This window comes from Camelina sativa, chromosome 17 (assembly GCF_000633955.1).
Source record: "Camelina sativa cultivar DH55 chromosome 17, Cs, whole genome shotgun sequence".
NCBI lineage: Eukaryota > Viridiplantae > Streptophyta > Magnoliopsida > Brassicales > Brassicaceae > Camelina > Camelina sativa.
The window spans coordinates 8,442,387-8,465,279 of NC_025701.1; the positions used below are offsets into that span (position 1 = coordinate 8,442,387).

The following is a 22,893-nucleotide window of genomic DNA, read 5'->3' on the forward strand; positions in this document are numbered from 1 at the left end:
TTTTAAAAAAAAAAAAAAAAAAAAAAAAAAAAAGAGAACATTTAGTTCTAATGACCTTTGTCACAGCAAAAAGTCACACCTTAATATACATTTAATTTTTGTAATCTCTTTTTGTTCCGTAGACCGAAACATTTAACAAATAAGCAGCTGGTCTTATAAGGGATGAATCTGATTAATTATCGAGTTTTGACTTGATTATATGAAAATTTATTATGTAGAGCGGCCAATATGTATACGTGATTTAATGAATTAGTGTTGTTGAAACGAAAACCTTACTTTTGTGTATTTTAATAACGTAAATTACATCTATCAGATAAAGTCTCAATAAAGTTAAGAAACGACAACTATAATACGAAGAGAAAGAAGATACACACAGTTGTATACAACCAGCTAACAAAATTAATTAATACTTAACTATCACTTAATCCCTAAACTAATGCAACTATTTCTATACACATAATTATAAAGCCAGCCCATTCCTCGAAACTTCTATCTCTCTTTCTCTGTCTCTTCCTCTCGTTCTTCTACTCTGATCATCATAATAATGGGGAACACATCTTCTTGCGCACCATTGATCATATCATCACACTCATCCTCTGGAGTAGTCAAAATATTGGCTCCGTTCACGGGAACTCTCGACGTTTTCTCAAAACCCATCAAAACCTCCGACATCGTCTCTCGAAACTCCGGCCACTTTATCACCGACTCAACTCTACTCCAAATCGGCCAACGAGTCACCGCCGTGTCTCCTGATGAATTTTTACGGCCGAGACGACATCTCTACCTCCTCCTCCCGACCGACATGCTCTTCTCTGTCTTAACACACGAAGAACTCGCTCTCATCTCCGACAAAGCCGCGGAGACACTCAACGAAAGCCGGTATAACCATTTGAAGAGAATATTCCCGGTTTGCATCTTTCCGGTGACCGGAGACAGAAGGAGAAACTCATCATCAGTTGATGATGATCAAGATGATCACGATGGTGTGGAAATAAGACAAACCCTAGAAGAGAAGGTGCTATACGAATCGAAACATGGATCTTGGAGGCCTAAATTGGAGACGATCGTGGAAAGCTAAATGCCTAATATCTCAACGATCATTAAATACTTTACATATAAAAAATCAAGATTTAATCATAGACGAGAGTATTTTGTTCTTTTATTTTTTTCTTGAATTTTTTGTCCGAGGCTATGTGGCCTTTTGTTCACCATTTGAAAATTTGTAGATTAGTGATTCAATGTGTAATTAAGTTTTGATCAATATATATAGTGGACATCCTAGCTATCAGGAGGAGGATAACTAGTTCATTTGTCTTCGTTTTTATTACATTTACCACAAATAAATCCATAACTAACAGAATTAGGATTAGCAATTAGTCTTACGGTATTCAATTGTGAAAAGCCTATCAACTACATGTTTTATATGAGCATTGTAAATCACTAATTTGTAAATTATAGAAATTAGCATGAGTTTTTTTTTTGTTTTAGTATAAACACATACTCTCTAGTTTTTTTTTTTTTTTTTTTTTTTTTTTTTTTTTTTTTTTTTTTTTTTTTTTTTNGTAGTCAGAATATACATCTCTAGTTTTGGAACACGTATTATACAGTATTTATTCATAGACGTGCATTGAACGCAAAAGGGTGTTGGTAAAGTTTACCAAAACAAAACAAACAAACAAACAAATCCTATTTGTGGTAACCTTACATGTAAATTAAGTGACTTCGACTGGGATACACTTTAGCTAGGCGCCGTGGAAGTAATAATCCGACGGCTATGGAGTCTGAAATAACACTTCGTTAGATAAAAAGTGATTAAGGTCAACGAATCAAAGACTTGGGTTTCTGGTAAACCAGATTGTAGGTACAGCTATTTTGGTATTTGGTACGTATATATATAGTTTCAACTTTTGATACGTAATACTTTACCCAAAAAAAAAATGTTGGTACGTATATAAATATGTATACATCCAATATTTAATTAATATGAGCTTGAGAAATTGATTGGAATTATTCGCAGATACTCTGAATATAAAAGAAATCTCGCCAGCCGATCCAATAATTAAAAGGAGGATAATAGAAAGGACCTGCGCAGTTTTTTTTTCTTCATACACTACTTGGCCAAAAGTCTACCTACACCTATCTGAGCATACGTTGATTATCATTTATCACCCATTCATCATAATATCATAAGTATAGATAAGAAAACAAAAACGACATTAGAAGTAAGCTTTTGGCATGTAATTTTTTTCTTTTGTAGTATTTACTAGTCCAATTTAAATTGAATTCCGTTTATATTAAAGAAACAAAAATGAACGAGTTATATAAAAACCGGACCAAATTAACTTAGAATTCAACAAAGGAAAAAAAAACTTACAATTCAACAACTTTATTAGCTCTCCCTGAAAAGAAGGTGATCCAGCCGGACCTTCTAGTACCTTGTTACCTACTCAATAATAATTTGTTTAAAAGATAGATAAAAATATCAATAAGATGGAAAAGACATGGAGCTAGGCCCATTAATAAGATTTTCGACTGTATCGAAGTTTGGGCTTCTAGAAACACTGAAAAAGAAACAAAAATGTGTGAGTCATACTATAATTTACGGACTTGTTAGTTTGGCTGCCGCAGGTACCTGCGACTGCGGCAAACGCCGATATAGTTGTTCGTTTGCTTGCTATAAGTACATGTGTTATGACGCTGCGGTAAACGCTGCGACCTGCGTTTAATATTTTTAAACGTTGTTTCAATTCAGTGGTTAAAAACATAAACGCAGCCGCTGTCGTTACTGCTGCCGCAACCGCCAGCGTCAACCAAACGAACAAGCCCATTAAAAAATATGTTGGAAAAAAAAACATATTACTATTAAAATAAATTAAAAATAAAGAAAGGAATCGCCTAATACCGTGTTTTATGTCAGGGACGAGTTTGTGGATGAGCACACTCTCTCAGTACTTTTTTTACAAACCCCACAAACAAACAAAAATGAGGTCCCTATATAGCCTATAACCCACTTGCTCAGCTTCTTCACGCGCCTATGATTCGCGTGTTACACACACCCTTTCTTCCGTGTCTGTGCCGAGGTTTTTTTTTTTGTTTGTTTACGAGTTGACCTTTTTTTTTTTTTGGTTTGAGGATGTCTAAGTTTGATTTTTCTTTGACGAAAAAACAAATTCTAGAAAATCAACGTGTACAAAAATATAAATAATAAATAATATTTATGGTAATTACCAAATAGTTTTTGTTTATTACCTACCATTAGTGAAACCGAAAATATTGTTATTATATACAGTGAAGATCAGGGGATTGTCTCATTAATAACAGTCAGATCTCCACACAACAAAACAGAAGTTGTTATGTCAGATTCAGTTAAACCAAACAAAACCGAGAACTAAACTCAAATAAACCGGGGGAAAATTGAGTCAATAGCCGGAGAAATATAATAATTTCGAAGAAATGGAGCAATTTGATTAATATTTTTTTTTTTTTTAAAACAAAAAAAAATATATATAGTTAAAACGAAAAGGTACCTGAAGCGCGTGGGAAGTTCCATATAAAGAAGGATAGAGATTTGTCCTAAAAACAAACTCGCATCTCTCTCTCTCTCCTTTTGTTGCTTATCCATTTCATCTCTCTCTCTCTCTCTCTCTCTCTCTCTCTCTCTCTCTCAGACTTCCTTAAATCGATTCTCCCGAATTCCAAAACAGAGCCTCTTTTGATTCCAAACTCTCTCTCTCTCTCTCTCTCTCTTGTTCTGAATTCGTTGTTCATCCATCGGTAAATTGGGATTCAAAAAAAAAAAAAAATGACAGGCTTCTCTGTGTCTCTTTTCGTCTCGAACTTGTCAAATGTCGCCTCGTATTTATCTCCGATCTTCGAGAGCATCCCTTCCACGAAAGTTGTTCCGGCACAGATCGAGAAGGTTGTCTCTTTGGTCTCTCGTACCGGTAGAGATTTGCAGCGTTACGATACCTCCGGCTATCGTCAAGTCGTCGGGTTCGTCTCTTCCTAACCCTAAATTTTACCCCCAATTCGAAAATTGTCTTAGTCGGTGGTTCGAATTCGTAATTATTTAGGATGATAGCTAATTTGGTATTGTTATGTGGTGAAAAAGTAGCAATTTTAAAAATTTTCATGTTTCTTTAGAAGATCGTTAATTAAACCGTTAATTATTATTAATCCCGCGACAATTTATCTCAAAAGATGTGTTTTTATTTTAACCGCGCGCGGGTGGTCAAAAAGTGTGAATTTTTTGCAAAATTTGAAGACGATCTTTGTTTCTTGTGGAATCTCATGTAAATTTTGGTCAAATTTTTTTTGGTGTGCAGATGTGTACCGTACAGATACAAGAAACAAGAAGTCAATGGGATTGAAACCACAGAAATCGAAGTTCTTCTGATCAGTGCTCAAAAGGGCAAAGGAATGTTGTTCCCAAAAGGTGGTTGGGAGATGGATGAATCAATGGAGGAAGCTGCTTTGAGAGAGACGATCGAAGAAGCTGGTGTAACAGGAGAGCTTCAAGGAAAGATTGGGAAATGGCAATACAAAAGCAAAAGACATAACATCATTCACGACGGATACATGTTTGCTCTCCTTGTTTCTCAAGAGTTTGAGCTTTGGCCTGAGGCTGAGATTAGACAACGCAGATGGGTCAGTTTGGATGAAGCAAGAGAAGTATGTCACAACTGGTGGATGAGAGAGGCTCTTGAAGCATTCGTTAACCTCAAATGTCTAACCAACGATGAGAGTTGGAACCTGAATTAGTAAGTACGATGTTGTTTAGAGTTGGTGGAACAGAGCTTTTGACTTTGAAACCCCGCTACATTGAGCTGAAGCTTCCTGAGGGGATTCATTTGGTCACAGCATCTCTCTCTGTCTCTTGAGAGGTGTGGAAAAGTTTTGATTGTTAGATGAAAGTCAACTTTTGTCTTCTAATTTTATTCATTCTTTTGTACTATTTGATTATTCATTCATTCATTCTTTCATTGTGAATAAAATAATAGACAGGTTCCTTTAAAACGTTTACTAACTCTTACCACTCTTTTAACTTAATCATTTTTTCATTATACTCAATGCTGAGCCAAGCATTACTACTAACTCCCTCCTTTCAAAAACATGAAGACAAAGCTTCAAGGTGTAAAATTGAAACCGTCTAAATCTCACATTACGTGATGAGAAACAAGTTTTGCTTTACAAAGCAACATTTAGTTAAACAACCAGAAAATGAAAATCGAACAACAAAGAACAAACAGCACCCATGAGATCAGTCTCTACTGTGAACCCACCAAAATAGATTACTCAAAGAGTTTCCGTCATCAAACTTATTTAATTTCTGAATCTTCTTAATAGCGCCTTTTTTGTCGTAAAGACTTTCCAGAGCATAGACGAATCCTTTCCAGCCTTCTCCGACACCGTCTCTATGCAACGCAGGTAAAGCCCATTTCACGAGCTGCTTCACGAATTGTAAATCTGAGAAGAGAATTTCCGAAACCGGAAGTATCGGTAATAGCTGTATCCCGAGCCTACACTCTTTCCACTCCTTAGGCCCGAACCATAGGCTACTGTCTCTTTTTGTAGACCATAAAACACCAACCACACGATTCTCAGCCGTGAAATCTTTAGGATACATAACGTCACCTTCCTTCACCTGCCAATCAAAAAAGAAAACATAGTGATCAAACTGAAACTGTTGTCGTCTGAATCGGTGTGAAGAACACTGTAATAAAAATAAATCCTAAAAATTATGTTTGGTTTGGCGTCCTTAATTACTGATTTGGTTTCTCAGAGAAATATATTTATAACCGATACAAAACGATCCAATGACCGTAATAAAGATTAGTTAAACCAAGTTTCTTGGGGTTTGGTTCAGTTCAAGTGAATTATTTGGATAAAATAAATATCGTTACCTGCCACCACATCTTCGCGGCGTGTGTATCTCAAGTGTCATGATCGTTGAAGCCGTCTCCACCAGATGCGTGTCCCCGTAAGCTAACCCTAACAAAGCCGCGGAGTAATAAGCGTTCACGGCCTCACTCGTGCTCTCTTGATTTCTTCCGTCCCAAAACTCCGTTAACCCTACTGCCCAAGAGTGTAGCTTGAAAAGATCAAAATTTCTCAAACGGGGATAACTAGAATTCGAATGATCACCAATATTTCCCAGTGTCATGACATTCCCCATTAGCCTGTACGCTTTATCTCTGTATCTCTCTCCCCACAAAGGATCTAACTTAGCAAGCACGGCAATAGCATAGAGAAAGTATCCTACATGATAATGATGATCATTATATAAACCGAACCCAAAATCTGCATGTAAATCTTTTGATCCTAGCTTCGTGACCAAACCTCCCCATTTAGGTTCATACAAAAACCCGTTCGGTTTAAAACTCCCATATCTAACCACGGCTGAATCATGTTCTTCAGGTAAGTTGTAATCTTCGGAATCACATCGAGATAGGAAACTTCTTCGGCTATTAAAGCAAACCTCGCTGCTCTCGCGATCAACTTCCCATAGAAATACGATGAGCTCGTGACTTTAGCAGAGGAATTCAAAGCGTCATCATCTTTGACGAGAGCTGAGATGATCTCTTTGTGCGAATTTTTGTTAACTCCCTTGATGGAGTGCCACGTCACTGACACAGCGTCTGGTCTTAGAATCCATGAATTTCCGACAACACCTACCAAGTCTCCGTCTATGCTCTTGTATCTTATTTTGTCTAAAACGGTGACTGAACGGTCGTCTCTTGATAAAAGTTTGAGATGGAGAGGATGAGCAAGCATCAGCAGATCTCCAGAGCCTCTCTTCTCCCACTTATACTCCAAACCAAAAGGCGTTTTGAAATCAGCTTCCCCGGAGACAGGGTAACAGCTACTGAACCGGTCGAGAGTCGTAATGAAATCTGGATTCGAACCCGGTAACACGGCGATTCGGATTACACCGGTAAACTCACCACGGCATTTAATGAAAGAGTCGCCGTCTTTGAATAGATTTATCGGCGAGGAGGCGTAGATGAGCCATTTCTGATTGTTGGTGAGATTCGCTGAAAACTTCGTAGATGAGTTTCGAGAAAATGACCTAACCCCATGGCTCGTTGAGATAGTGATCGAGGTTCCTGAGACAGAGCAAGTTATAAACGGGCTTCCTCTGACGAGGAAGAAGCTGAGGTTAGAGGAAGGATAGTCAAGAGTCACGCCGAGGTCGCTGAAAGAAGAGATCAGATGTGACTTTCGAGGATTCGGATTGGGTTTGTTTGAACCGGAGATGATTATATCGGCTTTAAAAACCTCGTAGATGTAATCAGTGTTTTGAAACAGATATGGATATGATATGGAGAGAGATGAATCAACGGATTTGATGAGTGTTGGACATGGGGCTACGTCCAATATGCCACTCGGCCCAACAAAACAAGCTAATTAAGATTTCGGCCCGACGAAATTGGATGCAAGTCATTAATAATTTGTAAAGGGGCACTCTCAGGAATTCACGATGGAAACCCTAGAAAACCCTCGGTCAACAGTCGCCTATAAAAGGAAGCATCACTTATTAGGATGACCATCCTGACCCGAGGACAAGAGACAGAGAGCAATACTTTGCGTGAAAACCGTTATTGTCTTCTGTATAATTCCTTCTAGCTTCTGAGCTCGTCATTATTGGCTTGTTAGTTCTCCTGTGAACTGACGAGCTCAATCTTGATTCTTGTTAGTGACGACCTCACGATTTTATCGTTAATAAAAGAACCAGCTTCACTCTTTCCCCAAAAATCTTTATTTACTTAGTGTTGTGCAATCCCCGGTACAAACAATGAGGTAAGGGTGGATATACTCAGCCTGGTCACCTTTTTTGAGTGTGAAGTTTTGAAAAAAAGAGTTTGTGGGAAGAGGGTTTGAGAGTAGATCTTTACTAAAGAAACGAGAAGGATCTGGTAAAACAGAGGATTTGGTTTCCGGGAAGAGAAACGGAACGTTTTCAGGTCTTGAACTTGAAGAAGCCATTTCTTGAGATAGCTCTGTTGAATATTGTGTGTTTATTAGGTCTATCGCTTTCTTGTTTTTAAACAGAGAGATTAGGAAGATGTATCGTGCCAGTGGGGAAACTGAAACGACATCGGGTTAGAAAAAGAAAGCGCAAAGGTTTTTTTTTTCTCGATAATACACGAACCACTTTAATTTTTTAACATGCAGTAAGCCACGTTGTAAATCTAGATCTCTTCAAAAGTCAAAACCTAAAATAGCATCTACACTGTTACCATAACCGATAAGGCTAAAAATTAGTTTAAATAAAGGCCCAATATGTAAACTAATGGGCCTGGAAAGTAAATAGTTTCGTGGCTTAAACCCTAGGACCTCGGGAGGGGGATAAACCCTGATTTGTTTTATCCCTCTCTCGCAAGGCGCGCGAACGCTTGATCTGATTCTTACAATCCCTACTTTTAAGCGTTTGATGACATATTCCCTTGTCGGATTCTAACTCTCTATATACTCTTTGAAAATGGCGGATTCAAGTCCTGAACCAACCGGTGCGCCCGCTGCTACTCCGGCCCCCGTGGGTTCTGATGAGAACGTTACCCAGATTCAGCCGATCCGGATGCCAACCATCGAGGAGATCCGAGCTCAAGAGGTTTGGAACAACTGCGCCGTTCGTGCTGTTACTAGTGGAGTCATGGGTCAGTTCAAATCTCCTTTCTTTCTCGGATCTTTATTGCTCCATTGCTTCTTTTTCTTTTTCGATTTCATAGGTCAGTAAAAATCACTAAAAGCTCCAACTGGGTCTTTGAATGAGTTGAGGATTGTGAAATTGGTTGTACATTCTTTAAATTTGGAGAAAGTGTTTAGCTTTTTGAGTAGTTGATATGATTCTGAGCTGGTTAAATGACTCACTTTCATATTGCACTTATTGTCAGATTTAGTTAGTTGACTTGATAATGTGAAATCTCAAATCGAATCTGTTGTATATTCTATAAGTGCCCTAAATGAAACTATTCTAATATAAATGCTCTCTGGTACCAGAATTTGTTCTAAAGTTGATAATGACAATTAGGCATGTGAGGATGGATATTAAGTTGACTTTTAAATTCTCTGTGAATTGGTGGTGTATTAGGTGGAGGTCTCGGTTTGATGATGGGTTTGTTCTTGGGGGCATTGGATAATCCTATAACGAATGATACAATGACGGCTAGACAGCAGTTTGTGTTCACAGCAAAACAAATGGGGCAAAGGAGTTGGAATTCTTGTAAGACATTTGCGGTTATGGGTTTGGTTTTCTCAGCAGCGGAATGCATTGTCGAGAAGGTACTATATTATTGACCCAACTCAAACAAGGAAACTCCCCTACTGAGTTCTGAATTCAAAACCTTGATTGTTTGTTTTTACTTCTCTGAAAAAGACAAGGGCGAAGCATGACACGACTAACACCGCTGTAGCTGGATGTGTGACCGGTGGTTCAATGGCCGCTAGAGGTAAATCTCTTTCCTATCTTTTTATGGACTTTGGGTGTTATCTTCATTTATATGCAATGGCACAGATATAGTTGTTATCTTTTTATGGACTTTGGGTGTTATCTTCATTTATATGCAATGGCACAGATATAGTTGTTTCTTCCATAATGAGTTCTTGAATTGATCTTTCTTATGTGATCTTCTCGGTTGCAGTAATTGAAACCACTTTGAAATGTGCTTACATGAAACATTGTTTCTGAGGAAGTATTAATGGATTGATTTTGTTTCAGGTGGGCCAAAAGCTGCGTGTATAGGCTGCGCTGGCTTTGCAACCTTCTCTGTACTCATAGAGAAGTTCTTTGATAGGCATACATAAGTTAATGAGATATCTAACATACGCCATTGCTGAGATTTTTTTGCTGCTTAGTGATATAGTTCATCACTTGAGCACTGGGAGAGAGAAACTAGACTTACAACTTTGAAACATAGAATAAGCAAGGCTTGTGTTGATTTTACAATTATTGTTGTTTATTTATCATAGATTTCGTTAGACTTGAGGGCTCCGATATTTAAGTAAGTGTTCACAGAAATTAAGGGGCTTGTATTTGCACAAAGTTTTGATTCTCAGAGTTTGACGTTACCAATGACATTCATAAACCAAACCTAAAGATTGAAACAGAGTTACAAATAGATAGGTGGCCAAACAAGTACACTGTAAATTGAGTTTGTATATGAAGAAAAAAGGAACTGTCTTCTTGATGTGAAACAACAGAAGAAACTCCATTACAGGAATTACATGGGGTAGACAAGTAAAAATCACTTACCAATTCGAATTTAGATTTGGTTCGTGGAATGTTATGATCCAAGTCACCCAGCAATGGTTAAAACAATATGCTCCCGGATCATCATAAATAGATTCTAAACTGTACAAGAAGGTTGCACTTGCGCTAGGAGCATACGCGTGCCTTTCTTCGGCTTTTCTGTTCTTTTGAAGTTACCAATGACAACGATGACGTAACTTCTCTTTCTGAAAGGCATCTCTTGTATGGCCTGAACCCGCTTGCAGGAGGATCACAGGATCCTTGTTTTTCTAAGAAGCTTAACCGTTTCTCAGCATTCTTCTCCAAGTTCTCTGACATTTCTGTAACCGAGCCAAAGGCATTAGAACCAGTACAAGACGTTTCCCAAATTCCAAGAGATAGATCAGTGTCAACATGCCTCGAACCAATGTGCAATGTCGAATTCTTGATGCCAGAGCAGTGATTCTCTTGCCCTGGCATTGATTTACGATCATTATCATCTGTGTAAGAGGATGGTTTGTGAGATTCTTCCGTGACAAGAACAATCTTCCCGAAAAGCACAATGCTTGACATTGGTGTAGAACCATTGACAGCACCCTCTTTGAGGGACTGCTTGGATGTTGCTTGGTCATTCGTTTTATTAATGGAGGTTCCACCAATGGACTGGATGTCACTGGTGGACGAGTTAGGAGAAGAGCATCTGTTGTTTTGATCCTCTGAAGCAAACGATGATAGCACTGAGGTTGGAGACTTAGTTCCTTTCTCCATAGCTGATAAATTAGATGGAGGAGACTGAGAGTATGGAACAGGGGATTTGCGAGGATAAGGATGTGCCGGTTTTCTCTTTGGACGAGGAGGCGGGATCACAACGGCCTTATTCGATCTTTCACTTATAGTATCAGCTTCCTGGGTCATCTGCAATGAATCAGACAAAATAACTGTCAGATTACTACAAACTAACTTCATCAGGACTACTGCTGTATTAGAACATGTAAATACACAAGACCTTGGAGAAAAACTTTTGAGCATGGCTTCGTATCTGTACAGCGGTTTTCGTACCTATGTGTTCTGCACCAAAACGAAGACTTTAGTCCTACGGAACTACATCTACCAGCAATACTCTAGCTCATAAGCAAAAAAAAGAAGCTTTCAAGTCATGAATTAAGTACCTTGGATTTGACGCCAACCACGACCATAAAGCTTAATAGCTTCAAGAAACCTGTCATGCTCTTCCTCACTCCACTTCTCTCTCTGCTTAGTCACTGTGTACGGTTTCCTAACCTTGAAGAAACAAACACAACCGAGGTCAGACCAAATGTAAAGAAACCTGAAACCTGTCAAATCTCAATTCTTTAAACAAAACATAGACATACCTTGACAACGTTTTCAGTCCAATGACTGGTGGTTTCAGGATTAGTTCCTTCATTGGAATTGCAACTTCCATTTTCAACATTGCTGCTTAGCTCCTCCTCACATCGATCCTAAAATGCAAATAAAAAACCAATGAGAACATCATCAAATCAAAAGCTTTCTCTTCAACTTCTTCCTAAAAAAAGAATCTCTCTTCGTATAAATTCGATAAGCTTCAGTCTTAAATTCATCAATCTGTATTTAAATTACCTCAGCGGCCATTTGGAAATATATTCTAATTAGATTCACCGGTGTGGTCAGATCGAAGAGACGACAACAGGGAAAAGAGAACAAGACCTCCCCGCCCGGCGAAGAGATAAGAAGAGAGAGAACGTTCTGCTTTTTTTTTTTTTTAATTATTTTCTCGAGAAATAAATCAAATTCACGGAAACAGGAAGATTTTTTTCCCGAGAAAATTACAAAAGTTGAGAAGAGGAGAGAGTGAAGAGAGAAGAGAAGGTACCAGAAGCAGAAGGAGCAAGTGACCAATTTTTTAAATAGCTGATATGTGCCACGTCATATCTTTATTTATTTAATGTCAAATGGAAATTTCCAGAAGGTACAGAGAACAGACATGTTGTTGTTGTGGCTCAGAACAAACCTAACCACTCACTCTCGCTCCCTTTGTCCATGAGCACCACGCGCGTCTTCCCCAAAGAATGAAGAAGAATCATCATCTGTGTGGTGTGTGGTGGAGACGTAGAGAGAATGTGTCTACGAGATATTCAGAGTTTTTTGTAATTATTGTTGAAGATATTTTTTTTGTTTGCTTTCTTATCCGTTTCTTACTTCTTATACCCCACTTGCTTTCTTGATATATTACTCTTTGGATTTTTTTTTTTTTTAATTTTTGTAAAAGGGTAATAATATTCTCAGATCGACAGTTCGACACTTCTTCTTACTTTGGTAAACAAACTTCACGTGATCAAATTTTCTTTCTTATTTGCACCCTCCTAATTTCGAGCAGAAGGAATTAAAATAATATATCCCGAGAAATCGATTGATTAAAATACATTATCTCTCCAGTCTTCTTCTATAATCAAATAGCCCAACTGTGTGAACGAGAATTCAAAACAAAAAAAAGTTCAGACAAAATATTATTTTAATGGTTGGGGATAATGGGCAAATCAGTCACATCACATGACATGGTGTCGGATGTGACAACCGTATCACTTAATCACGCACGCACTATCAGAGCCACAATTTTGATACGGCCAGATCACCCCATTCCTCCTCTCTTTAATTTTGTTTTTTGTTTCATTCTTTCATTTTTTTAAAATATTTTTATTATAAATTAAATGATTGAATTTCTCCCCACTTATGAAAATAGGAAGATTTTTCCATTTCTATATATATATATTTTCTTTTGTATCAGATTTTTTCCTGATATATTTAATTAGATGATATGATAGACTAGATGATATGATAGATCATAGATATATGAGGTCCTAAAAATTCTTCTCTATTACGCAACTTCATATCCTATCTCACATTTGTCTACAAGAAATTAAAGCACTGATGTTATTCATCTTTTATGGCAACTTTACAAGGAAACGATATCACAATGATCTCTCTGATTCATAAATAACTTCGTAACCCCCAATTCAAGAATTGTTCTCACTCTACTAAGTCCGATTCCTCCTAATCTAATAAACTCTGTACAATCTCTCCTAATAAGGTTTAAGTACTCACAGCTGCTTACCAAATATAATTTCAGCTGGTGGCAAACGACTGATTTGTTGCGAAGGACTCGGGTTTCAAAAATGGTCATTTTTGCAATCGAAAAGACTTCAATGGTTTTGTCCAGTTGCTAGGCATTGTTGTAGTTCTCTATATTTCTGGTGTGAACTACCATCGGAGGAACCAAGTCTTCATCGGATCTGTCTGTTTTATAACTGCATCCTATACCAACCCCATGTACTCTGTCAGATTCAAGCATAAAAAATTCAGAAAACTTAACGATGAACAATTGTTGATATCTCCAGTAGACAAACCAAAGTGGAAACTTACCTTAAATTTTTGAATGCTTGATACTCAATGTTTGGTAGGTTCTTCGTCGTTCTTCTTGGAAAATATGCAAACATGTCAGTTTCAATACAATACCAAGATAAAAAGCAAAGGAAGCACTAATATGTTATATTCGGTCAGCAGTTTTTTCATATATGCGAGTGATGCAGCGAAAGGACCAACCTCCAATACAGACTCAGCTTCAGAATCAAATGTTCTGCAAAGTATCTCATACTTCGCCGAGAAAGTCTGCAATAACAAAAAAAATTGTACTAGTTATTTCATGAATGCCTTATTAAAAGATAATGAAAAGCAAGACTACTGATTCTGTACCGGAAGATTAGCTTTCGAAGGCGAAATGCTTGATACTCTGTATCTGTATAAAAACGAATGCGAATTCAAATGTTTGGAAGAGATAAGTAAAGACTCAAAGGAAACAAATTACTGACTATAGCAAGAAATGGAACTATTAGGAACCCATTAACACTTCCACAAAATCTCATTTGAGTTGTTACATGCAATAAGATCATCTTACCCTAGCTTGCTCATGTAGAAACTCATTGCCAATGCATTGGATGTTAGAACAGTTAGCACAATAGCACTCATCCGATTCTGAGAAGAACAAGAAAAAAACACAATCTATACCATCAGCAAGCTATGAATCTGAAAACAGAAGCTAGTGCCATCAATACTGAAAAAAGAGGAATATGAGAGACCAATTTTGGAATCAACCTTAGAAGCAATGCGCTCAATCAACTGCATTAAAAAATCTCCTAGTCCTTTTCCTTGAACCCGGGATTCAAGCTGTATTTCATACACATAAAGGACAGGTATCTCTTCCTCTAAAGTAAACCGGTAATGCACAAATCCAGCTATCTGATTACACCCTTCAATGCAAGTTCTCCGAGTAGATGTCTCATAGTCTTTACCATAACGCATCTCAAGCACAAATATATAATGTGCGTCTGCAGAAGACATCTCCTTACGCTTCACCTTTGCTTGTATTGGCCAATCAGACCCATAGAACCCTTCCATGTTCGTCTGTGAAATTACAAACATCATGCACAAACAATAAATTAACACGAAACTCCTAAAGAGTATATGTTCAGAACATTTTAATCCTGCTTCATTCTCCTTTTTACCTTCAAGAGATTTCGAATGTACTGCTTCACAGATGAGGAAAGTCTATCTCCACGGCCAGATTCCAGGTACACAGATAAATCTACAAGATGTAAAAACCACACAAACACAGAGTTAGCTCAATTTCAAGACTCTTTCTGTGAATTTAAAACAAACCAAGTATAATCCCTGAAAACAACTTATAAGCAAAAACTAAGTAATCAGAGCACACTTGATAATAGATAACCAAAGTCTGCATGAGCAAGGATTCATAACTTAAATCTAAAACCATGTAATCTATGTTAGAGAGCAAGAATTCAAACTTACACTGCATCTACTTCATATTTATGTTTTATCATCATCAACAATACCTTAAAGAGTTTATGCATCAAATCAACCCCAAATTTTGAGAAACTGGCGGAAATCAAATAGAGCAGAAGCAAAACAATTACCATTGTTTTGGTAACGGCGGAATGAATCAAACGGAGAAAGAGGATCGGCAATTGAAGAAGCTTTTTTTATAAGGTCATGAATCGTTTTCTTCTTCTCCAAAATCTGCACAACAATTCCCGAAAAATGTAAAATTTCGAATACTGACTATGAAACATACACCTTTTTCCGAGAATTTTGTTACCTTTCGCCGTTTCTTCAAATCCATTGCTCACCCTCTCACCGATGATCTCTCCTCTGTCTCTCTCTCTCTCTCTCTCGTTCCTTCTCCCCGTCTGAAAATGATGATTCGGTAGGAGCCGGATCCATCAAACGGGTTTTGACCCGAATCAGATCCGAATATCAGCCCAAAGGTTTTGTTTGTTCAAATAGAGAAGCCCAACTGTTTAAAAAACTATAAAGGCCTCTGGTTCGGTTTATTAATTAAGAAAATCAGTTTGTTCAAGTTTGATTAACATGAGAACAAGTTGGTGAAAGAAAAAACTATACAAGATGTTGTATAATCAAAACTGAATTTTAATTGATTTTCAATTTGGTATTTGTACACATAGATTCTAAACGCAACGACAAGTAGTGAACAAAACGTTTGAAGTTTCTTTCTAGCACAAAAGGTGAATTTAGGTGTGAGGAGCTTTTCTCTTCTTATCAGAGACAGATGAAGCTTCATCAAGTTTTGACTGACCAAAAACTGACCTGCAAAAAAACGAATAAGTTGATGGATTTCAGAAACAAAACAGCTTGATAGATTGTTATATTGAAGAAAGAACAAGATGGGTCAAATCTCTTACCCGCACGTTGAACATTTCTTGTGATGCTCACAGAAAATGGACAGACACACTGAACATATGTAGCCCATATCGATTGTCTTCTTGTGGCAGAAACACCTGCAAGTTTTGTACTTAGAACTATCAGTTATACAGCGGAGAGCCGATTAATTGAAGAGACGATAATTTGATCACTTACGATGCTCGAAAATCAACACCTATGGGTTTAGGAAGTTGTACAAAACCGCGGGAGTGCAAATCAGTTGCAAAGATTGTCTTTTTGAGCATAACAGAACAAACAGAAAGTTAGTTAGCACCGATTGAGTTCGCTAAATGAAACGATTCATTAGAGTTGAAAGCATACCGTTAGATACTGAAACAGCCCATCCAACTGTTTAGGTGTGTGATGTACACCACCGGTTATGTAAGATGCCTACAAATATGCCAAGTATTAAAAAGTTGACGCATATGCTGAGCTTGAGGAGTTGAAGATAGGGTTAAATGGTATTACCTGCTGCAAAAACGCTGAGTTTTGTACACCTATGTAACATGAATCTATGGGAACCTACAGAACCAATGATAAAGCAACTTGAGTTTGGAATTTTGAGAACGAACATCCCAAAAGAAACAATCAAAAAGAAGATTACCATTAAGCGCTGGGCAGAGAAGATAGAGTTCATAACAGCTACATATCTAAAAAAGAACAAAGCCCTTCATAAGTCCAGAGACATAAAGGAGAAACATATTGCAAATGGAAAAAGAAAAAGGTTACAGAAAACCATACTGTTCCGGGCCATCTGGAGAACCTTGCAAGCATAAAATCTGTATTTCATACATATATGCCAATAACACAGTCAGTTGTATATATAATGGGCCTATGCAATGAACAAACAAAGATCATAATAGAGAGGAGTCTATGTCTACATGTAGGAAACAAGACTTGAAGATGAAAATCCCAACAGAGGAATCAAGAATGAACTATATATATGACAATTGATTGACACGTATATCATACTGAAAACGCACCCGAGGCTGGGGATGAATATGTCCAGAACGGAAAACCCTCTGTATATCTAGCCAGAAAGTTCAGAAAAAACAATAGAAACGAAGACTGATAAACCAAATATATAACCAGATGGCCTGAGAAGAGTGAAAGCTAAGGTTTCAAGATTACTAGCAGATGTTATGCAAACAAAACCAATCAATTTATAGTTGCTAAATGATTATGTCTAGAGGATACAGCAAAGAGCCATGGAGAGTGATCCTGATAAGAGACAAGAAGGAGTTCTATCCTCATGCCCTTCCTCCCTGCTGAGCTCCTCATCTTTAGTAACAAAATCTTCCAGTTTCTTCAGCAAAGAAGCAAAAAGAGGAGGCATCCCGGTACCTCTGCTCTCGAAATTCCCATGGTTAGATGTCAAAGACGAATCATAAATGTAATCACAGGAACTGTATCCAGTAGCTATAACTACAACTTGGTTCAATTGATTCAACCCCAAAACCGCATTCAGGAACGCAAGCACCTACACATAAACAGCAATCACCCACCAGATATCTGAATCTACAAACTAAACGAAGCATTGAAACAAAAACAAACAAAAACTTACATGAGAAAGGAATTGAGAGAATGTAATCGAAGTATTGCTCCAGAAAAGGGGATTCGTATCAAGCAACAAGACTAGAAGACTGACATCGTCTGCAACCAAACAAAACAAATCACGATTAATCAGACTTTAATACGAATGCATCATCAATGCTTGACGTAAGTTAGGGTCTCGAAAGTAAGGACCTGAGTACTGCTTAGAAGCAACGGAAGGCATAGTTTACACAAAATCCCAAGTCAGAGCTATAACAGTGTACCGGGAAAATTTCCCGGCGGAAACGAGACCTAATTATGCTAACACTCAGTGCCGAGAAATCGTCTTTCTCTTCTCCAACAAGTTCTAAATCGCGAGGTTTTGGATGCTATGTGAGAACTGGAAACTTCCAAAGGGGTGAATTTACAGAAATATCTGAATTGATTCGGTAGGAGCCGGGTCCGTCAAACGGGTTTGAATCCTGACGAATAAAGCCCAAATATGGCGTTTGTTCAACTTTGTAAGAAAAAAATAATAAGCCCAATGGGCATGTGTGTGTCCAATTTATTTCATTATATAATATATATATATATATATATTTTTTTTGCGATATGGGAGACGGCCGGGCAGTGGCGGATCCAGAAATATAATTTAGGAAGGTTCAAAATATAATTAAAAAGTTTATAATTTAAAAAAAAAATTAAAAAAACTAAAAATATAATTTTGTTTTATTAAAAAAACTACAAATTAGGTTTACTATTTATAGAGTGAAGCAAATAAAAAGACTAAAAACCATGAGAAAAATATTTTCAAAACACAAAATAGTAGAAAATATGATAAAAACGGAAGGGAATAACACAAATTTGTAATTTTAAAGAGATCAAAAGAGAAAAATTATAAATAATATTGTAAAACTTAAAGGGCTATAAGATAAATTTAGAATTTTAGGGGGGTCAGCTGACCCCCTTTAATCCTTACTAGATCCGCCTTTGCGGCCGGGCATTGGAGAGATGGCGCCTAAAAATAAATGATTGGTTGGTCATTTTCATTATAGACGTCCTTCAGCCTCCATGGTACATTGAACCTCACAAAATTCACGTTACACTTTTAAACTCTTCAACACAAATTATAAAATTAGAATCGATTCCACTTGTTAGTAATCTTATTATTCTTTTACCACTATGCATAATGTGAGTTGTGAACTTGTGATAGCACATCCACAACACTTTTAAAAATAAATACATCTAAATGACTAAATCTAATCGTCATCTCAATCCATACTAGGCAGTTTCGGGGTAAGTAGGACAGATAAACCTCGTGCAAGATTGAACATAATCACTAGTTGCCATTTTTAGATAAAACATAAAACTAAATTAAAAAAGATTAATATTAGTGTCACTGTCAGTGATTACTATTTAAAGCAACCTTCGCAGGCTCCTCACTTAAATCCCACTCAACCTCCAAATAAAAGCTGCAGGTTCCATCACTCTTCTTCTTCAAAACTTCTCAAATCATAATTATCACTTTTACTTACTGCAATGGCTCTTGTTCGTGAACGCCGTCAGATCAACCTCCGTTTACCACTTCCACCTCTCTCAGATCGCCTCCCCTGTTTCTCCTTTCCTTCCTCCACGGCCGCCGCCGTCACATCCACCGCTATCACCAACGGAATCTCCGTTTCGGATATCGAGAAACTCCACGTCCTCGGAAGCGGAAACGGCGGGATCGTATACAAAGTCCGACACAAAACAACGGCGGAGCTATACGCTCTGAAAACAGTCAACGGCGACATGAGTCCGAGTTTCACGAGACAACTGACGCGCGAGATGGAGATCCTCCGCCGCACGGACTCTCCCTACATCGTCCGGTGCCACGGGATCTTCGAGAAACCAATCGCCGGCGAGGTTTCGATCCTCATGGAGTACATGGACGGCGGAAACCTAGAATCTCTCCGCGGCGCCGTAACAGAGAAACAACTCGCGGGGTTTTCCCGCCAGATTTTGAAAGGACTGAGCTATCTCCACTCGCTCAAGATCGTTCACAGAGACATCAAACCTGCGAACCTCCTCTTGAACTCGAGAGACCAAGTTAAAATCGCCGATTTCGGGGTTAGCAAAATCATGATCCGGTCGTTGGAGTACTGCGACTCGTTCGTCGGCACGTGCGCTTACATGAGCCCTGAGAGATTCGACTCCGTTTCCGGAGAGAACTCTGATGTATACTCAGGCGATATATGGAGTTTTGGATTGATGATGCTCGAGCTATTCGTCGGACATTTCCCGTTGCTTCCTCAGGGACAGAGACCTGATTGGGCGACGCTGATGTGCGCCGTGTGTTTCGGTGAACCGCCGCGTGCGCCGGAAGGATGTTCCGACGAGTTTAGGAGTTTTGTTGATTGCTGTCTACGTAAAGAATCGAGTGAGAGGTGGACGGCGTCGCAGCTTCTTGGTCACTCTTTTCTCCGTCAAAGTGTTTAGATATCCGATTGCTCTTGTGCTATTCTTACGGGTTTGTGGATCTTTATTCCGGGTGACCCGAATCGGAATGAATCAATTACTGTATTTTTATTTTATTTTCGGGTAGAGTCTTAGACTTGTATATACTTGCATTGTTACAAATTCGTATATTCATTACAATTAAAATGTACGTGATACAAAATGGTGTCGAGATAATTCCTACGAAACAGAGCAACTCTTACTAGGTCTTTCTTCCTCGCATTTCCCTCTTTACTTGAAGTCTAGGAGTAAGGAACTGCTACATTTGGTTTGAGCAATTTAAACCCGCTTGTGTAGCCAATCCAATATGACTCCAGCGATAGCTTCCCGTTCTGGTTCAAAGAGCAGATCATGTAGCAACCCGTCGAACAGCTTGATCGACTTATCCGACGAGGAAGCCTCCTCGTATAGCTTCTGAGTACCTTTGGGATCAGTAACTGTATCAGCTGTGCCGTGTAGCACAAGAAACGGGACCTTGATTCTGTTGAGATTCCGCAGCAAATGGGCAGCAATTCTAAGGATCTCGTTACCGGTTCTTGCTCGGATAAACCCAGTGTATACTAACGGGTCAGCGTATTTGGCCATAACAGCTTCCGGGTCACGAGAAACCGGCATTATTTTCTTTTTTGCAGCACTTAATTGACGTCTTGGAATGAGGAGCGCGAGGACCGGTGCAATTACCTGTTGAAAAAGGTCCATTTTTCAAGACAAAAGCCAAAAAAAATGTTTGTGAAAATTGTTCAGATTCTTGAGGTTTGGCTTACGCCGAAGATAGGATGAGATGGTTGGACTCCAACAGCGGGTGAAGTTAGCACAATCCCTGAAACTCGAGCTTCAATCTTTGCATCTAGCATAGCCTGCAATAATAAGTTATATAGTTAACATATGGTTTCAAGAGCAATGATATGAACGTGTTTGAAGATCTTTTAACCTTTAAAATAATGGCTCCTCCTGTTGAATGGCCAACGCAGAAACAGGGCAATCCCGGGTTTTCTGCAATTACCTTCTCAAGAAACGATTTCTGCAAACATTTTTATTTCAGAGTCAGTTTAGTGTTTAAGCACTGGTATGAGTTAAGCGAATGGCATGTCTTGGAAACTGAAAAAGAGATTATACCAAATCAGCGACAGCAAAATCAAGAGAAGGAACGTAAGCATGAAGTCCATCGCTTCCACCATGACCTATTTGAGCAAGAGAAAACTTAATTCAGTATCGCAATAAAGAAATTATACACTGACAAATGCTTTAACACAAGCACTTTGAAATTGGTAAAGTGGTTTTACCGATCCAATCTATTCCATAGACCTTGAATCCTATAGCATTTAGCTGCTTTGCGAAATCACTATACCTGCCACTGTTGAGCGTTTGATTATAAATTTACCTCAAACTTATATGGAAGTAGAGTTCATGATCAAACTTAAAAGCTACACAACAAACCTGTGTTCGTTCAGACCATGTAGCAGAACAACAAATCCCCTACAAAGCAAACTCACAAAAAGATATCAGGTTTAGGACCTAGGTAACCAAATAAGGTATAATAGAAGAAACTACAAACAAGAGACTAAAGATACAACACTGGAAAAATAGGTGACGCAAAGTTATATTTAGTCAGAAATCTTGAAGATCAATGTACAACAACACTCAAGAGTCAAGACTTGGTCATGAGAAAACTATATAAATGTATGATCTTCAAGATCTGTTGACTAGTTAGCAGAATCACCTCCTAAAGATTATTTCAGGTATTTGCTTGGTCTTCTTCACAGTAATGTTAGCAACTAGTCTTAATAACGCAAGCAACAACACAATGAGGCCAAGAAATGCTACCAATTAAAACAAATCATTTTATCGTGTTAGTCTAAATAGCTCTTATCTATATAACCTAAGGAAACTAATAAAAAATCTAAGTAAGACACGACTGAATGCAAGGTAATAAGTTAGGACCAGCTGAGAAAACGACATAGGAATCCAAGAAAAACCCCTAGAAAACGACATCATTATCATTAATTAAGCTCAACATCTCGTGAACCACAGAGTCTCAAGGCAGAGGGGGACCTCGTTCTTATTGCTTTTAATTACTCAACATAGCCCAAAAAGACAAAACAACTAAGAAAACGAGAAATGACCTGATCTTAGTCGAGTCAACAGGTGTCCAAGACTGAGTGAACAACGTGTCACCTCTCTTGGACGTGAATAGCGAGAAATCTCTGACGGAGCTTCCATCGCCACCGTTATCCTCCAAAACCCGCCTCATTGCCAAATCCCGTCTCACAGCCACTTCGTCATCAACCACCGTCCTCTTCGTCGTCGTCGGCGGCGAAGAAGAAGAAGGGGAAACACCGCAACCGATGTTCCTCTTCCTCTTCTTCTGTGATGATCTTCTTAATCTCAGTGGCATCGAGACTGATGATGGTCGAATAGCTACGAGACTGATGGAGAGATCATTTCGAATTCGAGTCCGGTTTACATGAAATCCGGAAAATTGTTTGATGGGTAATCTTAGAAATGGGTTTAGAGTAGCAATTACGATCGTTCCTCTACTTGAACAGATCATAAACGAAGCAATTTCAAAAAGACGATTTTGTATCGCCTTTAGAAAGAAGAAAAAAAACCCAAAATTTGGGGTTTTTCAGAACGGAAAAAAAAAAACAAAAAACAGAGCTTTGAGTAAAAGAGAGAAGCAAAATCGACAAGACAGTGAAGCAATTTGGAAAGTGAAAAACTTTGTCAAGGAATAATTCCAGAGAACAAACAATATCAACACTTATAAGAAAAAAATTGTTTTATTTGGTTAGTAGCTGAGATATGTTTATTAGACGGTTGTCCAGCGAAAAGAACGAGGAGAG

At 38.2% G+C, this 22,893-nt stretch overlaps 8 protein-coding genes and 1 pseudogene across 11 annotated transcripts; 4 read left to right on the plus strand and 5 right to left on the minus strand.

Annotated features, from left to right (window-relative positions):
• On the plus strand, window positions 504-1,294 carry LOC104756164. The gene has a single exon (XM_010478702.1). The coding sequence runs from the start codon at window positions 545-547 to the stop codon at window positions 1,076-1,078; it is 534 nt and encodes a 177-aa protein (XP_010477004.1). The 5' UTR covers window positions 504-544; the 3' UTR covers window positions 1,079-1,294.
• Window positions 3,574-4,982, plus strand: LOC104756165 (nudix hydrolase 4). Its single transcript, XM_010478703.1, has 2 exons — window positions 3,574-3,993; window positions 4,326-4,982. Exons 1-2 carry the CDS (start codon window positions 3,803-3,805, stop codon window positions 4,759-4,761), a joined length of 627 nt encoding a protein of 208 aa, XP_010477005.1. The 5' UTR covers window positions 3,574-3,802; the 3' UTR covers window positions 4,762-4,982.
• Window positions 5,103-7,986, minus strand: LOC104759280 (annotated as a pseudogene).
• Window positions 8,337-9,980, plus strand: LOC104756166 (mitochondrial import inner membrane translocase subunit TIM22-4-like). The gene is made up of 4 exons (XM_010478704.2): window positions 8,337-8,657; window positions 9,092-9,282; window positions 9,377-9,449; window positions 9,719-9,980. The coding sequence occupies exons 1-4, from the start codon at window positions 8,483-8,485 to the stop codon at window positions 9,802-9,804; spliced, it is 525 nt and encodes a 174-aa protein (XP_010477006.1). The 5' UTR covers window positions 8,337-8,482; the 3' UTR covers window positions 9,805-9,980.
• Window positions 10,095-12,035, minus strand: LOC104756167 (protein REVEILLE 7). The gene is made up of 5 exons (XM_010478705.2): window positions 11,849-12,035; window positions 11,602-11,709; window positions 11,398-11,509; window positions 11,235-11,296; window positions 10,095-11,143 (listed from the first exon to the last, which is right to left on the minus strand). The coding sequence occupies exons 1-5, from the start codon at window positions 11,858-11,860 to the stop codon at window positions 10,376-10,378; spliced, it is 1,062 nt and encodes a 353-aa protein (XP_010477007.1). The 5' UTR covers window positions 11,861-12,035; the 3' UTR covers window positions 10,095-10,375.
• On the minus strand, window positions 13,144-15,531 carry LOC104756168 (N-alpha-acetyltransferase 40-like). Of its 4 annotated transcripts, none has more exons than XM_010478708.2 (9): window positions 15,399-15,531; window positions 15,217-15,319; window positions 14,788-14,867; window positions 14,378-14,686; window positions 14,181-14,257; window positions 13,979-14,021; window positions 13,829-13,894; window positions 13,649-13,699; window positions 13,144-13,540 (listed from the first exon to the last, which is right to left on the minus strand). In XM_010478708.2, exons 1-8 carry the CDS (start codon window positions 15,420-15,422, stop codon window positions 13,673-13,675), a joined length of 729 nt encoding a protein of 242 aa, XP_010477010.1. In that variant the 5' UTR covers window positions 15,423-15,531; the 3' UTR covers window positions 13,144-13,540; window positions 13,649-13,672. The 4 variants fall into 4 exon arrangements, with proteins under 4 accessions (XP_010477010.1, XP_010477009.1, XP_019095088.1 ...); XM_010478707.2 differs by having other exon boundaries at window positions 13,144-13,560; XM_019239543.1 differs by having other exon boundaries at window positions 13,649-13,702.
• Window positions 15,713-17,952, minus strand: LOC104756169 (RNA polymerase II transcription factor B subunit 4). Its single transcript, XM_010478709.1, has 11 exons — window positions 17,768-17,952; window positions 17,586-17,674; window positions 17,219-17,501; window positions 17,005-17,051; window positions 16,763-16,800; window positions 16,626-16,671; window positions 16,490-16,543; window positions 16,343-16,411; window positions 16,178-16,254; window positions 16,003-16,098; window positions 15,713-15,907 (listed from the first exon to the last, which is right to left on the minus strand). The coding sequence occupies exons 1-11, from the start codon at window positions 17,796-17,798 to the stop codon at window positions 15,832-15,834; spliced, it is 906 nt and encodes a 301-aa protein (XP_010477011.1). The 5' UTR covers window positions 17,799-17,952; the 3' UTR covers window positions 15,713-15,831.
• LOC104756170 (mitogen-activated protein kinase kinase 7-like) lies at window positions 19,028-20,057 on the plus strand. The gene has a single exon (XM_010478710.1). It carries the CDS (start codon window positions 19,094-19,096, stop codon window positions 20,030-20,032), a length of 939 nt encoding a protein of 312 aa, XP_010477012.1. The 5' UTR covers window positions 19,028-19,093; the 3' UTR covers window positions 20,033-20,057.
• On the minus strand, window positions 20,154-22,829 carry LOC104756171 (monoglyceride lipase-like). The gene is made up of 7 exons (XM_010478711.2): window positions 22,174-22,829; window positions 21,488-21,526; window positions 21,334-21,404; window positions 21,167-21,231; window positions 20,982-21,071; window positions 20,815-20,907; window positions 20,154-20,731 (listed from the first exon to the last, which is right to left on the minus strand). The coding sequence occupies exons 1-7, from the start codon at window positions 22,599-22,601 to the stop codon at window positions 20,330-20,332; spliced, it is 1,188 nt and encodes a 395-aa protein (XP_010477013.1). The 5' UTR covers window positions 22,602-22,829; the 3' UTR covers window positions 20,154-20,329.